Source organism: Mustelus asterias, chromosome 23 (assembly GCF_964213995.1).
Source record: "Mustelus asterias chromosome 23, sMusAst1.hap1.1, whole genome shotgun sequence".
In the NCBI taxonomy this organism is placed as follows: domain Eukaryota; kingdom Metazoa; phylum Chordata; class Chondrichthyes; order Carcharhiniformes; family Triakidae; genus Mustelus; species Mustelus asterias.
In genome coordinates this window covers 20,934,777-20,955,180 of record NC_135823.1, presented here as the reverse complement: position 1 = coordinate 20,955,180, position 20,404 = coordinate 20,934,777, and the positions used below count along the sequence as shown (strand labels likewise).

Here is a 20,404-nt window from a genome sequence, read left to right as displayed (position 1 = left end):
GTTACTGTGAAAATCCCCTAGTCGCCACATTCCGGCGCCTGTTTGGGTACACTGATGGAGAATTTAGACGGCCAATGCACCTAACCAGCACGTCTTTCGGACTGTGGGAGGAAACCCATGCAGACATGGGGAGAATGTGCAGACTCCGTGCAGACAGTGATCCAAGCCGGGAATTGAACCCGGATCCCTGGTGCTGTGAGGCAGCAGTGCCACCATGCCGCCAGTATACCTAAAGAGAATTGCAGTGCTTCATCTGTCTCAGAAACCAATTTGTTCAGCATAGGAATGGACTTCTTACAGATTTCAGACTATTGTATGGGTTTTGTCTGCTACAATATTGGACGAGTCTGGTTTTATGTTTTCCTGTCTTTCACTCTTCTGTATTGCAGGGCTGGATGAATGAAATCTATAACTATGATCCAGAGACCTACCACCCATCGCTGACCTTTTCGGTCTATGTGACACTGGAGGGTACTGTGCTGAAACTCTCATACCCTCGGACTAACATCTCCCGGCGTGCAACCTTCGATGAAGGCAAACATGACATGGCATTTATCAGCCATCGATCCTGTGACCTAGCTGCCAGCAAGGTGGGTGGGAATGTTCTCTGGAAAATTCTGAGCTTTCCTGGATCTCCTCCCATCAGAATGAGAGCGTTCATAACACGGTCAAACAGGTTGAGTGTCAATCTGCAAATCCTTCCAAACATGCCAATGGCGGTAAAAGCAGGAGAGACTCCTAGTCAGCCACGTTTGCTGTGGAGTGGCGTCCCTCAAGCTATAAGCCCCTGGCGATAGACTAGTGACCTGTTCTGGGAATTACTGTCTAAGGAGACAGATGGAAAGTCTGCTTTGGGCACCACTAGATGTGGGAAGAGAATTGGAATGGATTGTCCTAGGGAATATCCACTGACACTCAGGCATGGAGTGATGGCGGACTGTCCATTATACTGCTGTGGGCCAAGATCCAACAGGATTCAACACTGATATACTTTAATGATCTAGATCTTGGTGTGCAGTATCGTAAACTGTGAGCAGCATAAGACTTCAAAAGGACATAGACAAGTTGGTGGAGTGGGCAGATAGGTGGCAGATGAAGTTCAATGCTGAAACGTGTGAAGTGATGTATTTTGATGGGAAGAACATGGAGAGGCAATTGAAAATAAGAGGTAAAATTCTTAAGGGGATGTAGGATCAGTGGGATCTGGGTATATCTGTGTAGAACATTGAAAGCGGCAGGACAGGTAGAGTGAGTAGTTAATAAAGTGTATAGAATTCTGGGCTTTATTAATATCAGCATAGAGTGCAAGAACAAAGTGGTTATCCTGAACTTATGCAAGACGCTGGTTAGACCTCAGCTGGAGTATTGTGTACAGTTCTGTGTTTTTCTATAATTCAGTTCACTCTCCTGTTATTCATCTGAAGACAGTTTTACCTTTGCTGATCAGGTGATGCTCTCTTGGCATTGCCATGGGATCCTTGGAGTTCTGCAGATTCCACTCCCAGCTGCAGCCAACTCCTTCCCCATGGCCGATAGCCCAGCGATTACAGCCCTGCGCTCTTTAATTTGGAACAGCAAACAGTTCTGCATTTGTCTCCGAGCTGTTTGGGGTCACACCAGCCTTTTCAGTGCCTATTCCATCAAATCGTCTCAACCTTTCAACCATTCAAATGCAGAGTTTGTGTCCTGCTCACTCCCTGTGAAAATACCTTCCTGGGAGAATGTGATCAGTTTAGTTTGGTGCTGCCACTGGCAATGTGTGAACTGTGTAGGACAAGCTGGATGGATGCAGCTCCAACAACACTCATGAAGCCTAACACCATCCAGGACAAAGCAGCCCACTTGATTAGCACCCCATCCATCACCTTGAACACACACCCCCTCCACCACCAATGCACAGTGGCAGCAGTGTGTACCATCCACAAGGTGCACCGCAGCAACTCACCAAGGCTCCTCTGACAGAAGCTCCTTCCTAACCCTCGTGTTAGACGCAGGGGAAAATCACCAGCTGTCCATTTCCCTCCAAGCCACTCACCATCCTGACTTAATTGGAAATAAATTGCCGTTCTTTCACTGTTGCTCGATCGAAAGCCTGGAACTCCCTCCCTCCCTAACAGCACTGTGGGTGTACCTACACAACATGGACTACAGCGTTTCAAAAAGGCGGCTCACCACCACCTTCTGAAGGGCAACCTAGGATGGGCAATAAATGCTGGCCTAGACAGTGATGCCCGCACCAGCACAACATTAAGCATGATGTAAGAGCAACATAGAGCAGGTGAACACGGGTGTTATTCACCTCAAGAAAAGATAGAACAGAGTGCTTTACTCACTCAGTGTGCAATCGGTGTATGCTGCTCACTCCCACTCCCAGTGAAAGGGGCTGGTGCAATGTAGGTTAATGCCTGAAACAAAGAGTTGGCTGAATGTATGCTTCAGAAGGACATTGGCAGCCAATAGGAAGCATAGAATCCTACAGTGCAGAAGGAGACCATTTGGTCTATCGAGTCTGCACCGACCACAATCCCACCCACACCTTATCCTCATAACCCCATGCATTTACCCTAGCTAGTCCCCCTGACACTAAGTGGCAATTTACCATCGCCAATGCACCTAACCTGCATATCTTTCAGACTGTGGGAGGAAACCGGAGCACCTGGAGGAAACCCACGCAGACACGGGGAGAACGTGCAAACTCCGCATAGACAGTCACCCAAGTCGGGAATCAAACCCGGGTCCCTGGCACTGTGAGGCAGCAGTGCTAACCATTGTGCCACCGTGCTGCCCTAGAATCAATTGGCATGATTCTGAAGTTTTGTTTGATTTAACTTGAAGGGTGAAGAGAAATGTTCCTTCAAGAAATGGAGCGATTTGAGCAGAGCAGAGGGTAGAGCAGGTGATGGAAGGAATGTGCTTGATGAACTAAATGGTCTTTTGAGTTTTTAACTCTTCCTGTTTCTTTTTCTGTAGGTTTTTCTTGTCCCGCCAGGCTTGGCAAAGAAAAGAATGTGGAATAAGAAGTATCCCATCTGTATTTTCCTCAGAGAGGCTGAGCCCAGCAAATTCAAGTGCTCTGGAGATAGGGAGCTGAAGGTGGAGACAGACACTGAGGAGCAAAGAGAGAGGCCAGAGAGACTTGCGCCGACACCAGATGTCCTTCTGAGACATCCCACAGAGGGCGGGGAAAACACACTCTTTCTTTTTGGAAGAACAGGAAGGGAAAAAGAAGAATGGTTTCGATACTTCCTGCTGGCTTCCAGAATTCAGTCGGAGGAGAGGCAGAGCCCCAGCAGGGATGGTGGGAAACCTGGTAATAGAAATTGTATTGATGGTGATCTGAGCACTGACAGGAATTCCCGACTAGACCAAACCGGGAGTAACAATAAGCATCCAGGCACTGCAGCTTAGTGAAGATACATTTTCCTTGGAGGGACTGCCATGTACATTTGAATTTAACCAGTATTATGATTAGGATAAAGTACAATGTATTTGTTGCTCCAATGTAAATATCACGCCCCATAATTTGATGCTCCTCCCATCCATAAAGATCTGTCCAACCTGTTGCAATTTTGAAGTTTAGAAGATTGCTATGTTTTGAAACTGGGGGCAGGATTTTCCGGCCATGCTGGCCCCAAAACTGGAAAGTCCCACTCGAGGTCAACAGACCTTTGCATGGTCCGCTCCCCCCCCGCCCACCCCCCCTCCCCCCACCCCCACCCGCTACGACTCCCATGGCGGGCAGGACAGAAAAATTCCCCCCCCCCCCATGTTTAATTTAAGGCAAACTGGGACGGTGATGGCCTGGTGGTATTATAACCAGACTATTAATTCAGAAACTCAGCTAATGTTCTGGGGACCCAGGTTCGAATCCCGTCACAGCAGGTGGTGGAATTTGAATTTAATAAAGAATACCTGGAATTAAGAATCTACTGATGACCATGAAACCATTGTCGATTATCGGAAAAACCCATCTGGTTCACTAATGTCCTTTAGGGAAGGAAATCTGCCGTCCTTACCTGGTCTGGCCTACATGTGACTCCAGAGCCGTAGCAATGTGGTTGACTCTCAACTGCCCTCGGGCACTGGGAATGGGCAATAAATGCTGGCCAGACAGTGATGCCCATGTCCCATGAATTAATTAAAAAAAAGGAGGAGGCCATGTGATCTGTTATGAAGTCTGCTTGACATCAGCCCTGGGGCAGTTAAAGATCAAAGGAAACCCAAGATAGGGTGAGGTGTTCATGCTTGGTGACAATGGCAACAGTCTCTGAATTCATTTTGAGTCTACCAAAGTCCCAAGAAAGTGTTGAAAGTATCAGGTTATGCTATAAACAATTGTGCTGTAAATTGTCCATTTCACTTCTAAGATGAAAGCAAGTTGGGAGGGGTGGGGTGGTCAAGTATATCTAATCAGTATTTCAACTGGAATCAAGGCTAATGTGTTTCATGTTCCCGTGAGGAAGAGTGAAGAGCAAGCCATTTTTGAGATCGGGTTACAGGCTTCCCTACAAATCAATGAATAGCACAAGACAGATAGCAGTTTTGGTGGTCAGCAGAGGGAAGAGTCTGTTTGTCTTTGCTGGGTGCAGGAGGGAGACGGTCTCTAATTGAAGAGGTGCATCCTGCAGCCATCTAAGGATTCAAGGAGATTCATCCTGCTGCGGCTAAAAGGTAAGAATCATCGGATGAGACTTTACTGCTGGTATTGGATTTAGAAAATTCCCCAAAAGCTAAGGGAATCATTGGGAGGCAGTCACTTGAAGCTAATACTCAGCAAAAAAAGAGGGAATTATGAACCTGTTGGAATCAGGGAGCAACTGCGGATTGTTTGTCAAAAGGACGGTAATTCTGTGGAATGTGTGACAAATATAAAAGGGGAATGAGCCTTTCTGTATTTGCTGAATAAGTCGTCTACAAAAATTGGATTTACTCAACAGTCATTTGTTACAGCAAAAGTTTATTAACTTTATCTATTAACTGGGCAGAAACACCAAATAGGCAGGGAATAGAGGGATATGGACCATGTAGAGGCAAGAAAATATTAGATCAGAGAGGCATCTGCGCTGGCACAGACTAGGTTGGCCAAAGGGCCTGTTACTGTGCTGTACTGTTCTTTAACAAACTCCTTTAAAACAGGGAAATGGGTGAGTGGGACAAGCTACATTGCTGGTGCAGAGAGCCAGAATGGACTCCTGAGGTTAAATCATTGCCTTCCGTGCTGTAACCAATCTATGATTCAATGTCATTCTTTCAGTGTTTCAAGTTTATTTTTTAAATGTTATCAATTTCTACAGGGATCATAACGAATTGGGGCTCTTGCAGGATTTCCAATCCACAGGCTAAGACAAGCACACTGGGTTTGGCCAGAGTTTAAACAAACAAGATCTCACAGTGAATTTTGCTGTATTTGTGGAAAGGTTAAAGTGGCTTTGTCACTGCTTAAGCGCCCCTCGAAAAAGAGAACATGTCTTTGGACGCTGTGGAACTATTAGCAAAGTTTAATTTGAAGGCATTTTCCAACAAGCAAAATTGGAAATAGAATTTGTAGTGCGAGCGAAGGAGACAGAGATAGTTGAGGCACTGGCTCAACGTTGGAACATGGAGGAAGGATAAAGGTAATCCAGATAAAATACAAGTCGAGTTGGCCAGGATTCAGTGACAAATGAAGAAATTTGAATTGGAAAGAGATGGAGAAAAGCAAAGAATTGAATTTGAAAATGAAGGAAAAATAACCAAGAATCTTTGAATTGTCAAGAGAGAGGGAAAGCAGAAAATTTGAATTGTGCAGTAAGGAACAGGAAGTAACAGGCAGTTTTGACAATGGGTCAGGTTGAACATCAGGTTTTGCATTGGCAAGGACTATTTAGCTAGTGTCTAAATTCAGTGAGCAAGGAGTTGAAGTGTATTTTGTTTCAATTGACATTAATTCCTCCAAAGTTCCAATGGGCGCAAGAAATTTGGACAATTTTATTGCAAAGTGTTTGGGTAGGAAAAGCATTGGAGATTTATTCGGCTCCTTCTGATGACATTGGGGCAGCACGGTGACACAGTGGTTAGTACTACTGCCTCACAGCGCCAAGGCCCCGGGTTTGATTCCCAGCTTGGTTGCCTGTCTGTGCGGAGTCTGCACATTCTCCCCATGTCTGCGTGGTGCACAGGTTTCCTCTCACAGTCCAAAGATGTGCGGGTTGGGTGGATTGGCCATACTAAATTGTCCCTTAGTGGCAAGGGGACTAGCTCGGGCAAATGCATGGGGTCATGGGGATAGAGTGTGAGTGAGATTGTGGTCGGTGCAGACTCGATGGGCCGAATGGCCTCCTTCTGCATTGTAGTATTCTATGATTCTAACTATCTGCAGACATTGATACAGTTATGACCGCCGTACTTAATGTGTACAAACTGGTTCCAGACGCTCAGAGACAAACACTAAGAAACTCAAGGAAGGAACAGAATCAGGCATTTGTGGAATTTGGGAAGAATGAATGAATGTGAGGAGAAGAATGTTTCCAATACCTTGCACAATTATATTTTTGCTTGGTTGACAATTAGCTCTAGGTATTTTATTCATCATAAGTAAAGTATGAGGTTATAAACAGTCAGCACATCCAGGGGGAGATCTTCCTTTTTTGCCCTCCTGTTGCACAATCGGCAGGCAATTTTGACTTTAAACAATGTTCCATTTTTTTTGTGAGATGTGGGTGTCGCAGGCCGGGCCAGCATTTATTGCCCATCCTTGAGGGCATTTAAGAGTCAACCACATTGCTGTGGGTCTGGAGTCACAGTCACAGACCAGATAGGACGGCAGATAAGGGCGGCACGGTGGCACAGTGGTTAGCACTGCTGCCTCACAGCTCCAGGGACCCGGGTTCGATTCCTGGCTTGGGTCATTGTCTGTGTGGAGTTTGCACGTTCTCCCTGTGTCTGCATGGGTTTCCACTGGGTGCTTTGGTTTTCTCCCACAGTCCAAAGATGTGCAGGTTAGGTGCATTGGCCATGCTAAATTGCCCTTAATGTCCTGGGATGTGTAGGTTAGAGGGCTTAGTGGGGTAAATATGTGGGGTTACGGGGATAGGGCCTGGGTGGGATTGTTCTCAGTGCAGATTTGATGGACTGAATGGCCTCCTTCTGCACTGTAGGTTTCTATGATTCTGGTTTCTATGATTTCCTTCCCTAAAGGACAGTAGTGAATTAGATGGGTTTTTACGACAATCGACAATGATTTCATGGTAGACTTTTAGTTCTAGATTTTTATTGAATTCGAATCTCACCACCTGCCATGGTGGGATTTGAACCTGGCTCTCTGGATTCCTAGTCCAGTGACAATACCATATGCCACTACCTTATAATGAATATCAGGACAGTTAGATTACGTCCAAAATGAAACTGACATCATTAGACTGCAATTTGGGAAATTTGGGAAGGTTTTTTTTGCTCACTGAAATGTTTCAATTTATTTTCTAGATCTTACTCAGAACCTCGGCTCCAGCCCGTTGGGGAGATTAGTTCACAGCGACAGCAGCAGCAGAGACAGCACAGAAGACCTCCCTTCCCTTTTCAAAACCAAGGACTTGGCTGGGAACATCAGGCAAAAGATTCAGCTGGATTACAGCACATACATGTCAAAGTTGACCGTCTCCGACAGCTCCAGCCCATTGCAGAGCCCCGAGCATAGCACTAGCAGCAGCCCCACCAAGAACCAGGTAAGATACCTGAAGTTGCTGGATACCAGGGCTTGTGAAGCTAGGCAGCCAGCATCTCAGTAACATGGGCACTTCTGGCCCATTGAGCACAGTAGACCAAGAGGAAGTGCAAAGCGCCCTTTAATCTCACCGCTGTGCCAATCAGATACTGTCACAATGGCCTTTGCTACCAGATTATTGTCAAGGGCAGCACGGTGGCACAGTGGTTAGCACTGCTGCCTCACAGCGCCAGGGACCCAGGTTTGATTCTGGCCTTGGGTGACTGGATGGAGTTTGCACATTCTCCCCGTGTCTGCGTGGGTTTCCTCCGGGTGCTCTGGTTTCCTCCCACAGTCCAAAGATGTGTGGGTTAGGTTGATTGGCTGCTAAATTGTCCCCTTAGCATCAGGAGATTAGCAGGGTAAAGATGTGGATTACAGGGATATGGCCCAGATGGAATTGTTGTCGATGCAGGCTCGATGGGCCAAATGGCCTCCTCTGCACTCTAGGGAATCTATGAAGTCCATGATGTAAAAAGCAAATTGAAATGTTGGTTAGAAATGTCACTCACCTCTATCTAAGGGAAGCTAAAACAATTGTTTGCAATGATTGTTTAAAACCTTCTAAACCATATTCCCCTCATCTACATTCACCCATACATTTTGTTGTCCATAAACACAATGGGGGGGCGATTCTCCCATGCCGCTGCGCTAATTTTTTAGCACAGCGGGCTGGGAGAATCTCGCGGCGGGCGATGCACAGGATTTGCGCATGTGTTCCTGCTGCGATAGCGTCTCCCGGCACCGGATTTCTGGCGGCGTCTACTCCGCACTGGAAATCAGCGGGGAGGCAGGGTAAGTATTTAAATCCTCATTTGAATCTAATTTAAATATGATTAGCAGGTCTGGGACAGAAGCCTTCAAGCCCGCTAGCCTCTCCCCCATTGCCAGAGTGCTTCACCCCAGCGGGGTTTAGTATAGCTCCTCAATTTCAGGAAACTCGCGGCCTGACCCCGCTGGAATGAAGGGGAGGCAATTGGGGTCCCCCCCAGAGGGTCGGGCGGCAAGGGGTGTGGGGGGCTGGTGCTTCCTGGGCATTGGCAGCTGAGCAATGCCAGTCTGGACCCCCTGGCACAGCCCAAGGGGCAAAGTGTCAATGCCCATCAAGCATAAGGCAGTGCCAAGGGGGAGGGGCATATGGGGCAGGGCCTGATGGGGGCAGGGCCTGATGGGGCGGGGCCTAGGAATGATTAGTGGGGCTGAGAGGTCCCGCTGCCACTCTGCATAGGGATGGATGGGGAAAGGAGGGAGGCCAGCGATCGGGGTGGGTTGTGGGTGGGGGGGTCACCCAGGGGGCGGTCAGCCTGCTGGGGTGGGGGGGCGATTGTCACTGCAGGTGGGGGGAGGGGCAGGACTGCGGAGGATGTTATTGTCAGGGGGTGATCGGGGTGGTGGGGTGTTTCATGGAGATCGGGGCGGGCCGGGGGGGGAAGGGGGGGGGGGGGGGGGCGGTCGGAGCTGGGCCCGGGAATGGCCCGGGGGTCATCGATCAGGCTGTGGGGTGGCGGGACTGGCCAGCGATCGAGCTGGCCAGCAATCGGGAGGCCGTCAGTGCAGGGTTACTGCGCATGCGCCAATCTCAGGCACTGACAGATCGGCATGCACAATGGCCCGCTCAGCGCTATGCCACCTCTCCAGCGGGAATGGGCCCAGCCCACTGAAATTTCGTGATATACACACCGGTGGCCTCTGCAGTGCAGAGTGTGGGAGATTCTTCTCTGAACTCCCACTGAAAAAACCAGCATGAATTACTCCAGTTTTCCCGCGAATTCGACACTTTGAAACTTTTTGGGAGAATTCCGTCCCAGGAATTTTTTCTACATTGCTGATTATGCTTCATTTTATTGTAAACTTACCCTCGGATATGTTTAAAATAAGTGTAAGTGATGCAGACATTATGCACTGTTTTGGGAGGGTATGTCCCTGTTTATTCATTCAAGTTATTAACCTCTTCCCTGTCGGGGAGTCGGTGCAGACTCGATGGGCTGAATGGCCTCCTTCTGCACTGTAGGGATTCTATGATATATATTGTTGTTGTGGACGGGCTGGTAGCCTGACCTTACATTCACAACATGAATGCTGCTGCCATGGCCTTTCAGTATCTTTAGGCAGGTCAATGATTTGTCCATCGCCATGCCAGGAGGGTCAGGGAGATATTATGGGTTACCTTAATCCATACAACGAGACAGTAGGTAGTCTCACAACACCAGGTTAAAGTCCAACAGGTTTATTTGGTAGCACGAGCTTTCGGAGCGCTGCTCCTTCATCAGGTGAGTCAAGGGGCAGCGCTCCGAAAGCTTGTGCTGCCAAATAAACCTGTTGGACTTTAATAATCTGATGTTGTGAGACTTCTTATTGTGTTTACCTCAGCCCAACGCTGGCATCTCCACATCATGTATACGAGAGGAAGCCACTTGAACTCAACAGTCCTGAGTGTCCTATTGGCTGTCAACCCAGGATTCAGGGATGGAGATCCAGCCTCCAGTACCTGCGCCTGTCTGTTGTGGGATCAAATCCTGAACCTTCTTCTCACAAAGAAAGAATAACTGAGTTCAAACACCAGGAATAATGCTATTTAACATTGGACCCTTTAAACAGGAGACACTTTAATATTGGAGGTACCAGACCATGAAAACTAATTATGACATTATTACTCCCTTTTTTTCTGGGACTGGTGCAGGTTGCTAGGTTTTTGGGTTATTGCCTAGCAACCACTAGGAAATGATGATAAAGCACTGTAAAGTAAGCTCAAGTGAATTAATTACAGTAAACCAGTAATCAGAAGCACACTTAGCTTAAGGCAAATATGGGTTAGGAATCCACTATGCTACTCACAAAGCTCTTTATTGAGATGGGCCTCTTAATACAGCACACACTGAGGAATGTAGGAAGGTAGGAACATAACTAGCCTGTCCCTTCCTTGAAAAGCTACCTCCTTATTCCTGAATGCCTTCGGTTAACAGGAATCTGTCAATGTCAGGTTTGGTTAAAATTAAAAGTTAAAGTTTATTTACGAGTCACAAGTAGGCTTACATTAACACTGCAATGAAGTTACTGTGAAAATCCCCTAGTCATCACACTCCGGCGCCTGTTCGGGTACACTGAGGGAGAATTTAGCATGGCCAATGCACCTAACCAGCACGTCTTTCGGACTGTGGGAGGAAACCGGAGCACCCGGAGGAAATCCACGCAGACACGAGGAGAACGTGCAAACTCCGCACAGACAGTGACCCAAGCTGGGAATCGAACCCGGATCCCTGGCGCTGTGAGGCAGCAGTGCTAACCACTGTGCCGTCCCTAATAGATTCAATGGAATGAATCAGCTCGCATGATCATAGGCTTCCTACAAGTTATTCCATCTTTAAGTAGAGGTATCAGATACCTCATTTAAAATGGGGAATGGTGAATTTACTAAGAGACAGGAAGGGAACTATGTTGGCTTAGCCACGGGAAATGCATGTGGTTATGGGTACAGGGCAGGGGCGAGGACCTGGGTAAAACACTCCATCAGAGAGTCAGTACAGACTCAATGGGCCAAATGGCCTCTTCTACTCTGTAGGGATTCTATGATTCCATGATAATGCCAAACCAGGAGCTGTACTGAGTGAACTGGCCCAGGGATCACTGCTGTTGCCAATCTATTTAAGCAATTTGGCTTCAGAAATGCAATATGTTTCAATTTGAATCTATTTGGCTGATCAGTGAAGGAATGCAGCCAAATCTAATGAAGCAGCCAAGGAAATAGTGAAATCTAACTAGAATTATAAAAATAAGCTGTTCAATACCAGTAAGTACACACACATGTGGACAAAGCATTGCAGACATGCTTCCTCAACAATATTAGACTGGTTAGAGAGGGACTGAAAGAGTTCTTGGCCTTTTTTCTGGAATCATAGAATCCCATTTGGCCCACCGAGTCTGCACCAACAACAATCCCACCTAGGCCCTATCCCCGTAACCCCACATATTTACCCCGCTAATCCCTCTAACCTACGCATCCCGGGGCACTAAGGGACAACTTAGCATGGCCAATCAACCTAACCCACACATCTTTGGACTGTGGGAGGAAACCGGAGCACCCGGAGGAAACCCACGCAGACACGGGGAGAACGTGCAAACTCCATACAGACAGTGAACCAAGTCGGGAATTGAACCTGGGTCCCTTGAGTTATGAGGCAGCAATGCTAACCGCTGTACCACTGTGCCGCCACTGTTCTGCCATCTTCTTCTTGAGTCCTCTCTGCCCAAAGATAGGTCTGGCCCACAATGCCATAACCTCCACCATGGGCGGGACAAGGAGGCAGATCCAGATCCCAAATTCATCCCAGCCAGAATCCCAGTCAGCGCTCTGCTGAAGAATCATCCAGACTCGGAACGTTAGCTCTGTTTCTCTCTTCACGGATGCTGTCAGACCTGCTGAGATTTTGCAGCATTTTCTGTTCCTTTGGCCCAGACTCTAGCCCAATCAGCAGAGCTGGCCTAGTTTGTATTGAAGTGTGTGACCGCCTGCATTATTTCCACATTTATGTGGCTTCCACCCTGGCAGGAAGTTAGAATTTATTAGTAATCTCTTGTCACAAATTACAGGACTGTACCCCTTGGCTAAATAATCTTCAATTCAAGACTTATGGGAGATGGGCAGGGAAGTAGAGTTAAGACCACAATCAGATCAGCCATCATCTTATTGAATGGCAGAGCAGGTGAAAGCCTACTCCAGCTCCTATATCTAATGAGCTTATAAATATAGATTATAAAATGTACATGTTTGATTTGATGCTTTCTAAACATCAATCAATCATCCTGTAATATTCCTTTCTTACGGTGGTGCAGTGGTTAGCACTGCTGCCTCACAGTGTCAGGCACCCAGATTCGATTCCCGGCTCGGGTCACTGTCTGTGTAGAGTTTGCACGTTCTCCCCATATCTGCGTGGGTTTCCTCCCACAGTCCAAAAGACGCGCTGGTTAGATGCATTGGCCATGTTAAATTCTCCCTCAGTGTACCGGAACAGGCGTCGGAGTGTGGTGGCTAGGTGATTTTCACAGTAACTTCATTGCAGTCTTAATACAGGATGATTGATTAAGACTAATAAATAAACATGAACTTTTAAACATAATAAGGAAACTCAAGTGAATTAATGCTGATTTCTGATTGTTCTATCTGTAATGATTTCTCAAAACGGGGCATTATTTAACTCTGACCTAATGAGTATTCCGCGAATGGTGGATGACACAGCAAGGTGACAGTTGGAGTGCTCTCTCCGTGGCAGTGGACAGCCATTGATCATTTTAAAAATAGACAATACATCCCGAATGAATTCTCCCCTCCCTTGTTCGAATGTAGCTAATGATAACATTGGATCTGTTGTAGTGACCAATGGTAGGTAACATGCTGTAAAGGTTAGCTGACCCAGTAAGCTATGTAACCAATGAGAAAATGATACGGTGGTCAGCTGACTGAGTATAAATAAGAAGCTGCTGGAGTTTGTGGGAGTTTGGAATGGCCCACAGTGAGGCCTAAAGTGTTGGAGTAATGATGTCTCTTTATTAAACCTTTTTTTCTTTGATTTATAAGTTGGAGTGAGTTTTCTTTCATTTTATTGCCTATAGCTGAAGAGTACCTTCTACTGGATCAACACTGCTACCCGCTGGATGGAGTGCCAGTGAGGCCAAACTTCATCAGCCCTTCTCACTTCATCCTAAACTCTCGCTCTGGGTCAGGGGTCATTAAAGATGTCCACGATTAAGAGGGAGCCTAGTCACGCCCATGGGAGAGGTCCCCCTGCAGTAACAAGAAAGTTATTTAAAAGAACCGTGCTGTGCATAAATTAGTTGCTGCATTTCCTACATTGTAACAGTGTGCATCAAAAAAATTTAATTACTCTCAAGATGCTCTGAGACCCTATAAGGGGAGATGATGCTGTCATGGTAATGTCAGTCGACTTATAAAGAACAAAGAAAATTACAGCACAGGAACAGGCCCTTCGACCCTCCAAGCTTGCACCGACCCTGCTGCCCGAAATAACTAAAACCTCCTACCCTTCCGGGGACCATATCCCTCTATTCCCATCCTATTCATGTACTTGTCAAGACGCCCTTTAAAAGTCACTACCGTATCCGCTTCCACTACCTCCGCCGGCAAAGAGTTCCAGGCACCCACTACTCTCTGTGTAAAAAATCTGCCTCGTGCATCTCCTTTTAACCATGCCCCTCACACCTTAAACCTATGACCCCTAGTAATTGACTCTTCCACCCTGGGAAAAAGCTTCTGGCTATCCACTCTGTCCATGTCTCTCATAATCTTGTAGACTTCTAGCAGGTCTCCCCTCAACCTCCATTGCTCCAGTGAGAACAAACCAAGTTTCTCCAACCTCTCCTCATAGCTAATGCCCTCCATACCAGGCAACATTCTGGTAAATCTTTTCTGTACCCTCTCCAAAGCCTCCACATCCTTCTAGTAGTGTGGCGACCAGAATTGAACACTATATTCCAAGTGCGGCCTAACTAAAGTTCTATAAAGCTGCAACATGACTTGCCAATTTTTAAACTCAATACCCCAGCCGATGAAGGTAAGCATGCCTTATGACCCAAAGGCCCACCACCGGTTCAAATCCCACCACAACAGCTGGTGGAGTTTAAATTCAATTCCTGGAAATCAGGAATTTTATCTTCAATCAATAAAAATCAGGAAGTCTCAGTAATGGTGACCATGACAACTATCGCCCATTGTTGTAAAAACTATCCTGTTCACAAACATTCTTTAGGGAAGGAAATCAGCCATTCTTACCTGGTCTGGCCTACGTGTGATTCCAGAGCCACAGCAATGTGGTTGATTCTCAACAGCCCTCAGGCAACTCGGGATGGGCAATAAAATCACAGAATAGAATCCCTATGGTGCAGAAGGAGGCCATTTGGCCCATCGAGTCTGCACCGACCACAATCCCACCTAGGCCCTATTCCCGTAACCCCACATTGCTGCTTAGTGTTCTATGCGGCAATCTAGCATAGCCAATCAACCTAACCCGCACATCTTTCGGACTGTGAGAGGAAACCGGAGCACCCAGGGGAAACCCACGCAGACACGGGGAGAATGTGCAGACTCCACACAGACGGTGGCCCGAGGCTGGAATTGAACCCGGCTCCCTGGGGCTGTGAGGCAGCAGTGCTAACCATTGTGTCACTGTGCTGCCCTAAATGCTACAAATACAGCAATAAATGCTGCCCAGCCAGTGGGGCCCATATCCCATGAATGAATAATAAAAAAACTGTTCTTCAGTGATAAACTAGTCTCCTGCATTTACAGAATGGACAATTCACTCACAAACAAACCAGCCTAAGCAACTTGCACTGTCCTCAGATTTCTTCTGCCTTTGCGGTTCTATTTGACAGGTTCCTGTTTGATGTTCGTGCTCTCTCTCTCTCTCTCCATCTCCCAGATACCTGGTGATATCCGAGTCAGTGCAGAAACCCAAGTGTCCTGGATAAATGCAGTGATTGGCCGGATCTTCTGGGACTTGCTGCGGGAGAAATACTGGGCGGACCAAGTCGCTTGCAAAGTTCAGAAGAAGCTGAGCAAAATCAGGGTGAGCGGAGCCAATGTTCAGAATCGTTCCATTCAGGAAAGATGTTACAAACATGTGGACAATAATAGGGACAAGGAAAGATCCAGGCTCACACAATGACAATGCCTCGTGTATCACAGTGCAGACTCTCCCCATCTCACTGCCATCTCTGGGAGAGACGAAGAAGACAAATAAAATCCAGGATAATTAGGAGGGGGAAAAATTCCTCATTAATCCATCTTAGGCACTTAAAACAAATCCAGGAGGCCACTCTAACCCTGTTTAATATGCAATGGTTCCCTCTCCCGATCACTGTCTAGCCCCTTGCTGGATGTGTGTACAATGGGTAAAGGAAAGAATGGCATTAGAGTGACGCTACTCATGGTCAAATAGCTCAGCAGTGTTCACTGTCAAAGATGGATAATAGCTAGTGACACAACTGTTCCTGAGAGCATGTTACACCTTTGGAAAGATATCCCAGTGAGGAATAAACATCCTCAGGAAAAGATGACAAGAAAGAGTAAAAATTTGAAACACTCCTTTATGTGGGTGGCACGGTAGTGGTTAGCACTGCTGCCTCACAGCACCAGGGACCTGTGTTCGATTCCCGGCTTGGGTCACTGTCTGTGCGGAGTCTGCACGTTCTCCCTGTGTCTGCATGGCTTTATTCCAGGTGCTAAACCTCTTCCTTTAAGATTTACTTTAAAACCTCTATCTCTGACCAAGCTTTTAAATGCCACTTGGTATAACATTTGTCTGATAATAAGCGGGATTCTCCGACCCCGATTCGGGCAGGATGGGAACATTTATTCCTTCCCACCCACAACAATGCCCACCAGTGATGATTAAATTGATTTAGTATTGTCACATGTATTGGGATACAGTGAAAAGTATTGTTTCTTGCGTGTTATGCAGACAAAGCATACCATTCATAGAGTACATAGGGGAGAAGGAAAGGAGAGGGTGCAGAATGTAGTGTTACAGTCATAGTTAGGGTGTAGAGAAAGATCAACTTAACGTAGGGTAGGTCCATTCAAAAGTCTGATGGCAGCAGGGAAGAAGCTGTTCTTGAGTCGGTTGGTACGTGACCTCAGACTTTTGTATCTTTTTCCGGATGGAAGAAGGTGGAAGAGAGAATGTCCGGGATGCGTGGGGTCCTTGATTATGCTGGCTGCTTTTCCGAGGCAGCGGGATGTGTAGACAGAGTCAATGGATGGGAGGTTGGTTTGCGTGATGGACTGGGCTGGGAATTCCCGGGCAATGTTCCTGTGCGCAATGCCGTTATTATAAAAATTCAAGTTGTTGTTCTTGATAGACGTAAAATTTAAATGATCAGGGGCTATATCATATCACTTATGTTGAATGTTGTTGAAAGAAGGCACGCAAGTGAATAAGCTGCTCAATTTCAATGTTATTTCTTGTGTTAGCTGCCATACTTTATGAATGAGCTCACCCTGACAGAGTTGGACATGGGGACATTGCTACCAGTGGTGATTCACGCTTCCAGCCCGTCTGTCAACCAACAAGGTGAGTGTTTCAAGCTGCTCAGAATTCCCTGACGGTAATGCGCTTCTCACCTTAATAAAGCAGCTTGGTCATGTGAGGGAACAGAATTAGAGTGCTGAATATTTCAGCCTGCTTAAACAGCAAAGTTCTGCTTAAAAACAAATCAAAAACTTCATACTCTTCCTCCGTCAGTTGCAGAAAATAATTTGTATTTTCTCTCAGGACACGAACCTGAGGCTTGAATTTCTCATCGGCTTAATCATAGAAACCCTACAGTGCAGAAGGAGGCCATTCGGCCCATCGAGTCTCCACCGACCACAATCCCACCCAGACCCTACCCCCACATATTTACCCGCTAATCCCGCTAACCTACGCATCTCAGGACTCTCAGGGGCAATTTTGAACCTGGCCAATCAACCTAACCCGCACATCTTTGGACTGTGGGAGGAAACCGGAGTACCCGGAGGAAACCCACGCAGACACGAGGAGAATGTGCAAACTCCACACAGACAGTGACCCGAGCCGGGAATCGAACCCGGGACCCTGGAGCTGTGAAACAGCAGTGCTAACCACTGTGCTACCGTGCCGCCCCAAATGTCTGGATCCTCCAACTTCACAGCCGGAATTTTACCGGCACACCCGCCCTGGAATTGGGGCAGGCGAGGCTCACAGAACGGAATTCTTCGTTGGCCTCGGGCAAGATTTTACGAGCGTCGTCCGAGCGAGGTCGTAAAATCCTGGCACATGTCTCGGTGTAGCTCATGGCCGAAATCCTACAGCCGTTCACACCGGTGGGATTTTCCCATCCCGCCGCAGTGAACGGAGATTTTGCTGTCGCCAAATTCTCCCGCCTTGCTGCAGCGGGAGCGTGGGGTGAACGGCCAGTAAGATTGTGCCCATTATGTTTTCTGTACTTTTGGATGCTATTGAACGATTGTGAAGGATCTGACACGTTTGCTTGAGGATTAGTGGGAGGGAATTTGGGCTAACGTAGCTGAGATTGCGTGCACACACACGCACAGATACACGTACACACGTACACACACACGTACACACATACATATATACACACACACACATACGTATACACACACACACATACGTATACACATACATACACATGTATACGCACACACGTACACACATACGTATATACACACGCACACACACACATACGTATACACACACACATATGTACACACACACATACATATACACACACACACACATGCAGGTGGGGGATGGGTGCACACTACCCTGTCATTTGAGCCATATCAACCTCCGCCCAACTTAGAATGTCACAACTTTGACCCGTACACACCTCCTGTTCAGCTAATCTCAGCCAAGACACTGACGGTTACCCTTAAATTAGCCTCAGCACCAGCGGGGGATAAGCAATTGGCAGCAGGTCTGCTTCAGGTTCCCAAATGCAGACTGAAGACAGTGACCTCTGCTGGAAAGAGCGCATGGGAAGATGTGAGTGCGAGATCAGACGGAACTGTGAGATTCCCCGACAACTTGCTACTGTTTAGTCTCTCAGATTGTGGGATGAGTTTGCCCAGTAGAATTGAAATGTTATACAATAGTTTTAAGAATAGCAATGTCCTCGCCCTTAAATGTTCTCCCATTTGGGAGATTTATTGATGTTTTATCATTGAAGAATATTCCTTTCTTGATGTGGGAGTCAGGAAGTTACAAAGTGTTTTTGTTACACACACAATATAATTCTCCTGCAACATATTCCAGGCACACAAGGTGCTGAGTATAACACAGTTAGTATTGAGCGATTGACACAGACTCAGTTCATGGTCAAACTCAACTTTGAAAAGGGAAAATGTAACTCAAATAGTAAAACCCTGTATGTGTAAATTTAATGGGATCAGTTACAATGTGATGTCAAACAAGCTGGAGGGAATGACCTCAAATTCAACATCTAAATGTATCAATGCCACAAATTAAAATGCTGCAGTTCCCCGTCCCCTTACTGACTATCACCCAATACTCCCTCACCCACTATCACCCAACTTCCCCATCATCCCCTCACCCAACTCCCCCTCACCCATTCACCCAACACCCCCTTACCCAACTCCCCCTCACCCCCTCACCCAACTCCCCCCTCCCCTCACCGAGCTCCCCCTCACCCCCTCACCCTCCACCATCCAAGTCCCCCTCGCCCCCTCACCCAGGTCCCCCCACCCCCTCACCCTCCACCACCCATCTCACCCTCACCCCCTCACCAAGCTCCTCCTCGCCCCCTCACCCTCCACCACCCAACTCTCCTCACCCCCTCACAAACTATCGCCCAACTCCCCCTCATCCCTCACCCACTATAACTCAACTCCCCCTCACCTACTATCACCCAATTCCCCCTCACCCACTATCGCCCAGCTCCCCCTCGCCCCCTCACCCTCCACCACCCAACTCCCCTTCACCCACTATCGCCCAACTCCCCCTCACCCCTCACCCACTATCGCCCAACTCCCCCTCACTCACTATCACTCAGCTCTCCCTCGCCCCCTCACCCACTCCAGTTTCAGACATTTGCAAGCACACGGGCGCTATAAGAGGAAACATGCTGGATGTATGGTGACAGCAAACACTACCTTTCCAATATAGACGTGGCCATGTGAATTTGCATGAATTCTCCTAGCTTTGTGATCCCGCTGACTCCTTTGCCAGCCTGAGGAATGTGACTGCCTCGCCCAAAGAATTCCAAAATGTTTCTGATTGAAATGTGCAACCTTTCTAATGTCGCATCAATCTGTAGATTACATTCACTGAGGTGAATTCAGTGCAACCTGTGATGGAAATGGGTTGCTTTTATCCGCAGTTCCCACATATGCATTTCATTGTACTTATCTGGATTAGACAAAAGATTAATCTGCCTCTGCAGAGAAGCCATAGGTTCCTGTCATCTGTGGTCGGGTTACACTGTAGAACCAGAATCTTCTTGCTTTTGTCTCATTTATTTCACCATATTGTGAATTAGTTTATTGATGTGAAAATGGAGAGGGGAAAGTTATGGCTAGGGAGTGGCAATTCCAAGTCACAATGTATTTTTAAATATATTCTTATAAGATTTGCGTGTAATTGGCTAGGCCAGCATTTATTGCCCATCCCTAATTGTCCTTGAGAAGGTGATTGTGAAGCGCCTTCTTGAACTGCTGCGGTCCCTGTGGTGTAGGAACACCCACAGTGCTGTTAGGGAGGGAGTTCCAAGATTTTTGTCCCAGCGACTGCGATATATTTCCAAGTCAGGATGGTCAGTGATTTGGAGAGAAACCTCCAGGTGGTGGTGTTCCCCTGTACCTGCTGCCTTGTCCTTCAAGATAGAAGTGGGGGGTTTGGAAGGTGCTGCCTAAGGAACCTTGGTGAGTTGCTACAGTGCATCTTGTAGATGGTGCACACTGCTGCTACTGTGCGTCAGTGATGGAGAGTAGGATGTTGAAGGTAGTGGATTGGGTGCCAATCAAGTGGGCTGCTTTGCCTTGGATAGTGTCAAGCTTCTTGAGTGTTGTTGGAGCTGCACCCATCCAGGCAAGTGGAGAATATTTCACGGTCCTGATTTGTGCCTTGTAGATGATGGACAGGCTTTGGGGAA

General features: G+C 47.2%; 1 protein-coding gene across 2 annotated transcripts in view; it reads left to right on the top strand.

Annotated features, from left to right (window-relative positions):
• Positions 1 to 20,404, top strand: part of tex2l (testis expressed 2, like) — a 109,107-nt gene that overhangs the window by 64,042 nt on the left and 24,661 nt on the right. For both annotated transcript variants that reach the window (XM_078240089.1, XM_078240088.1), the window contains 5 exons: positions 390 to 590; positions 2,971 to 3,310; positions 7,462 to 7,700; positions 15,172 to 15,318; positions 16,725 to 16,824. In XM_078240089.1, the coding sequence (XP_078096215.1) occupies positions 390 to 590; positions 2,971 to 3,310; positions 7,462 to 7,700; positions 15,172 to 15,318; positions 16,725 to 16,824 (1,027 nt within the window). The remainder of the gene's footprint in view (positions 1 to 389; positions 591 to 2,970; positions 3,311 to 7,461; positions 7,701 to 15,171; positions 15,319 to 16,724; positions 16,825 to 20,404) is intronic.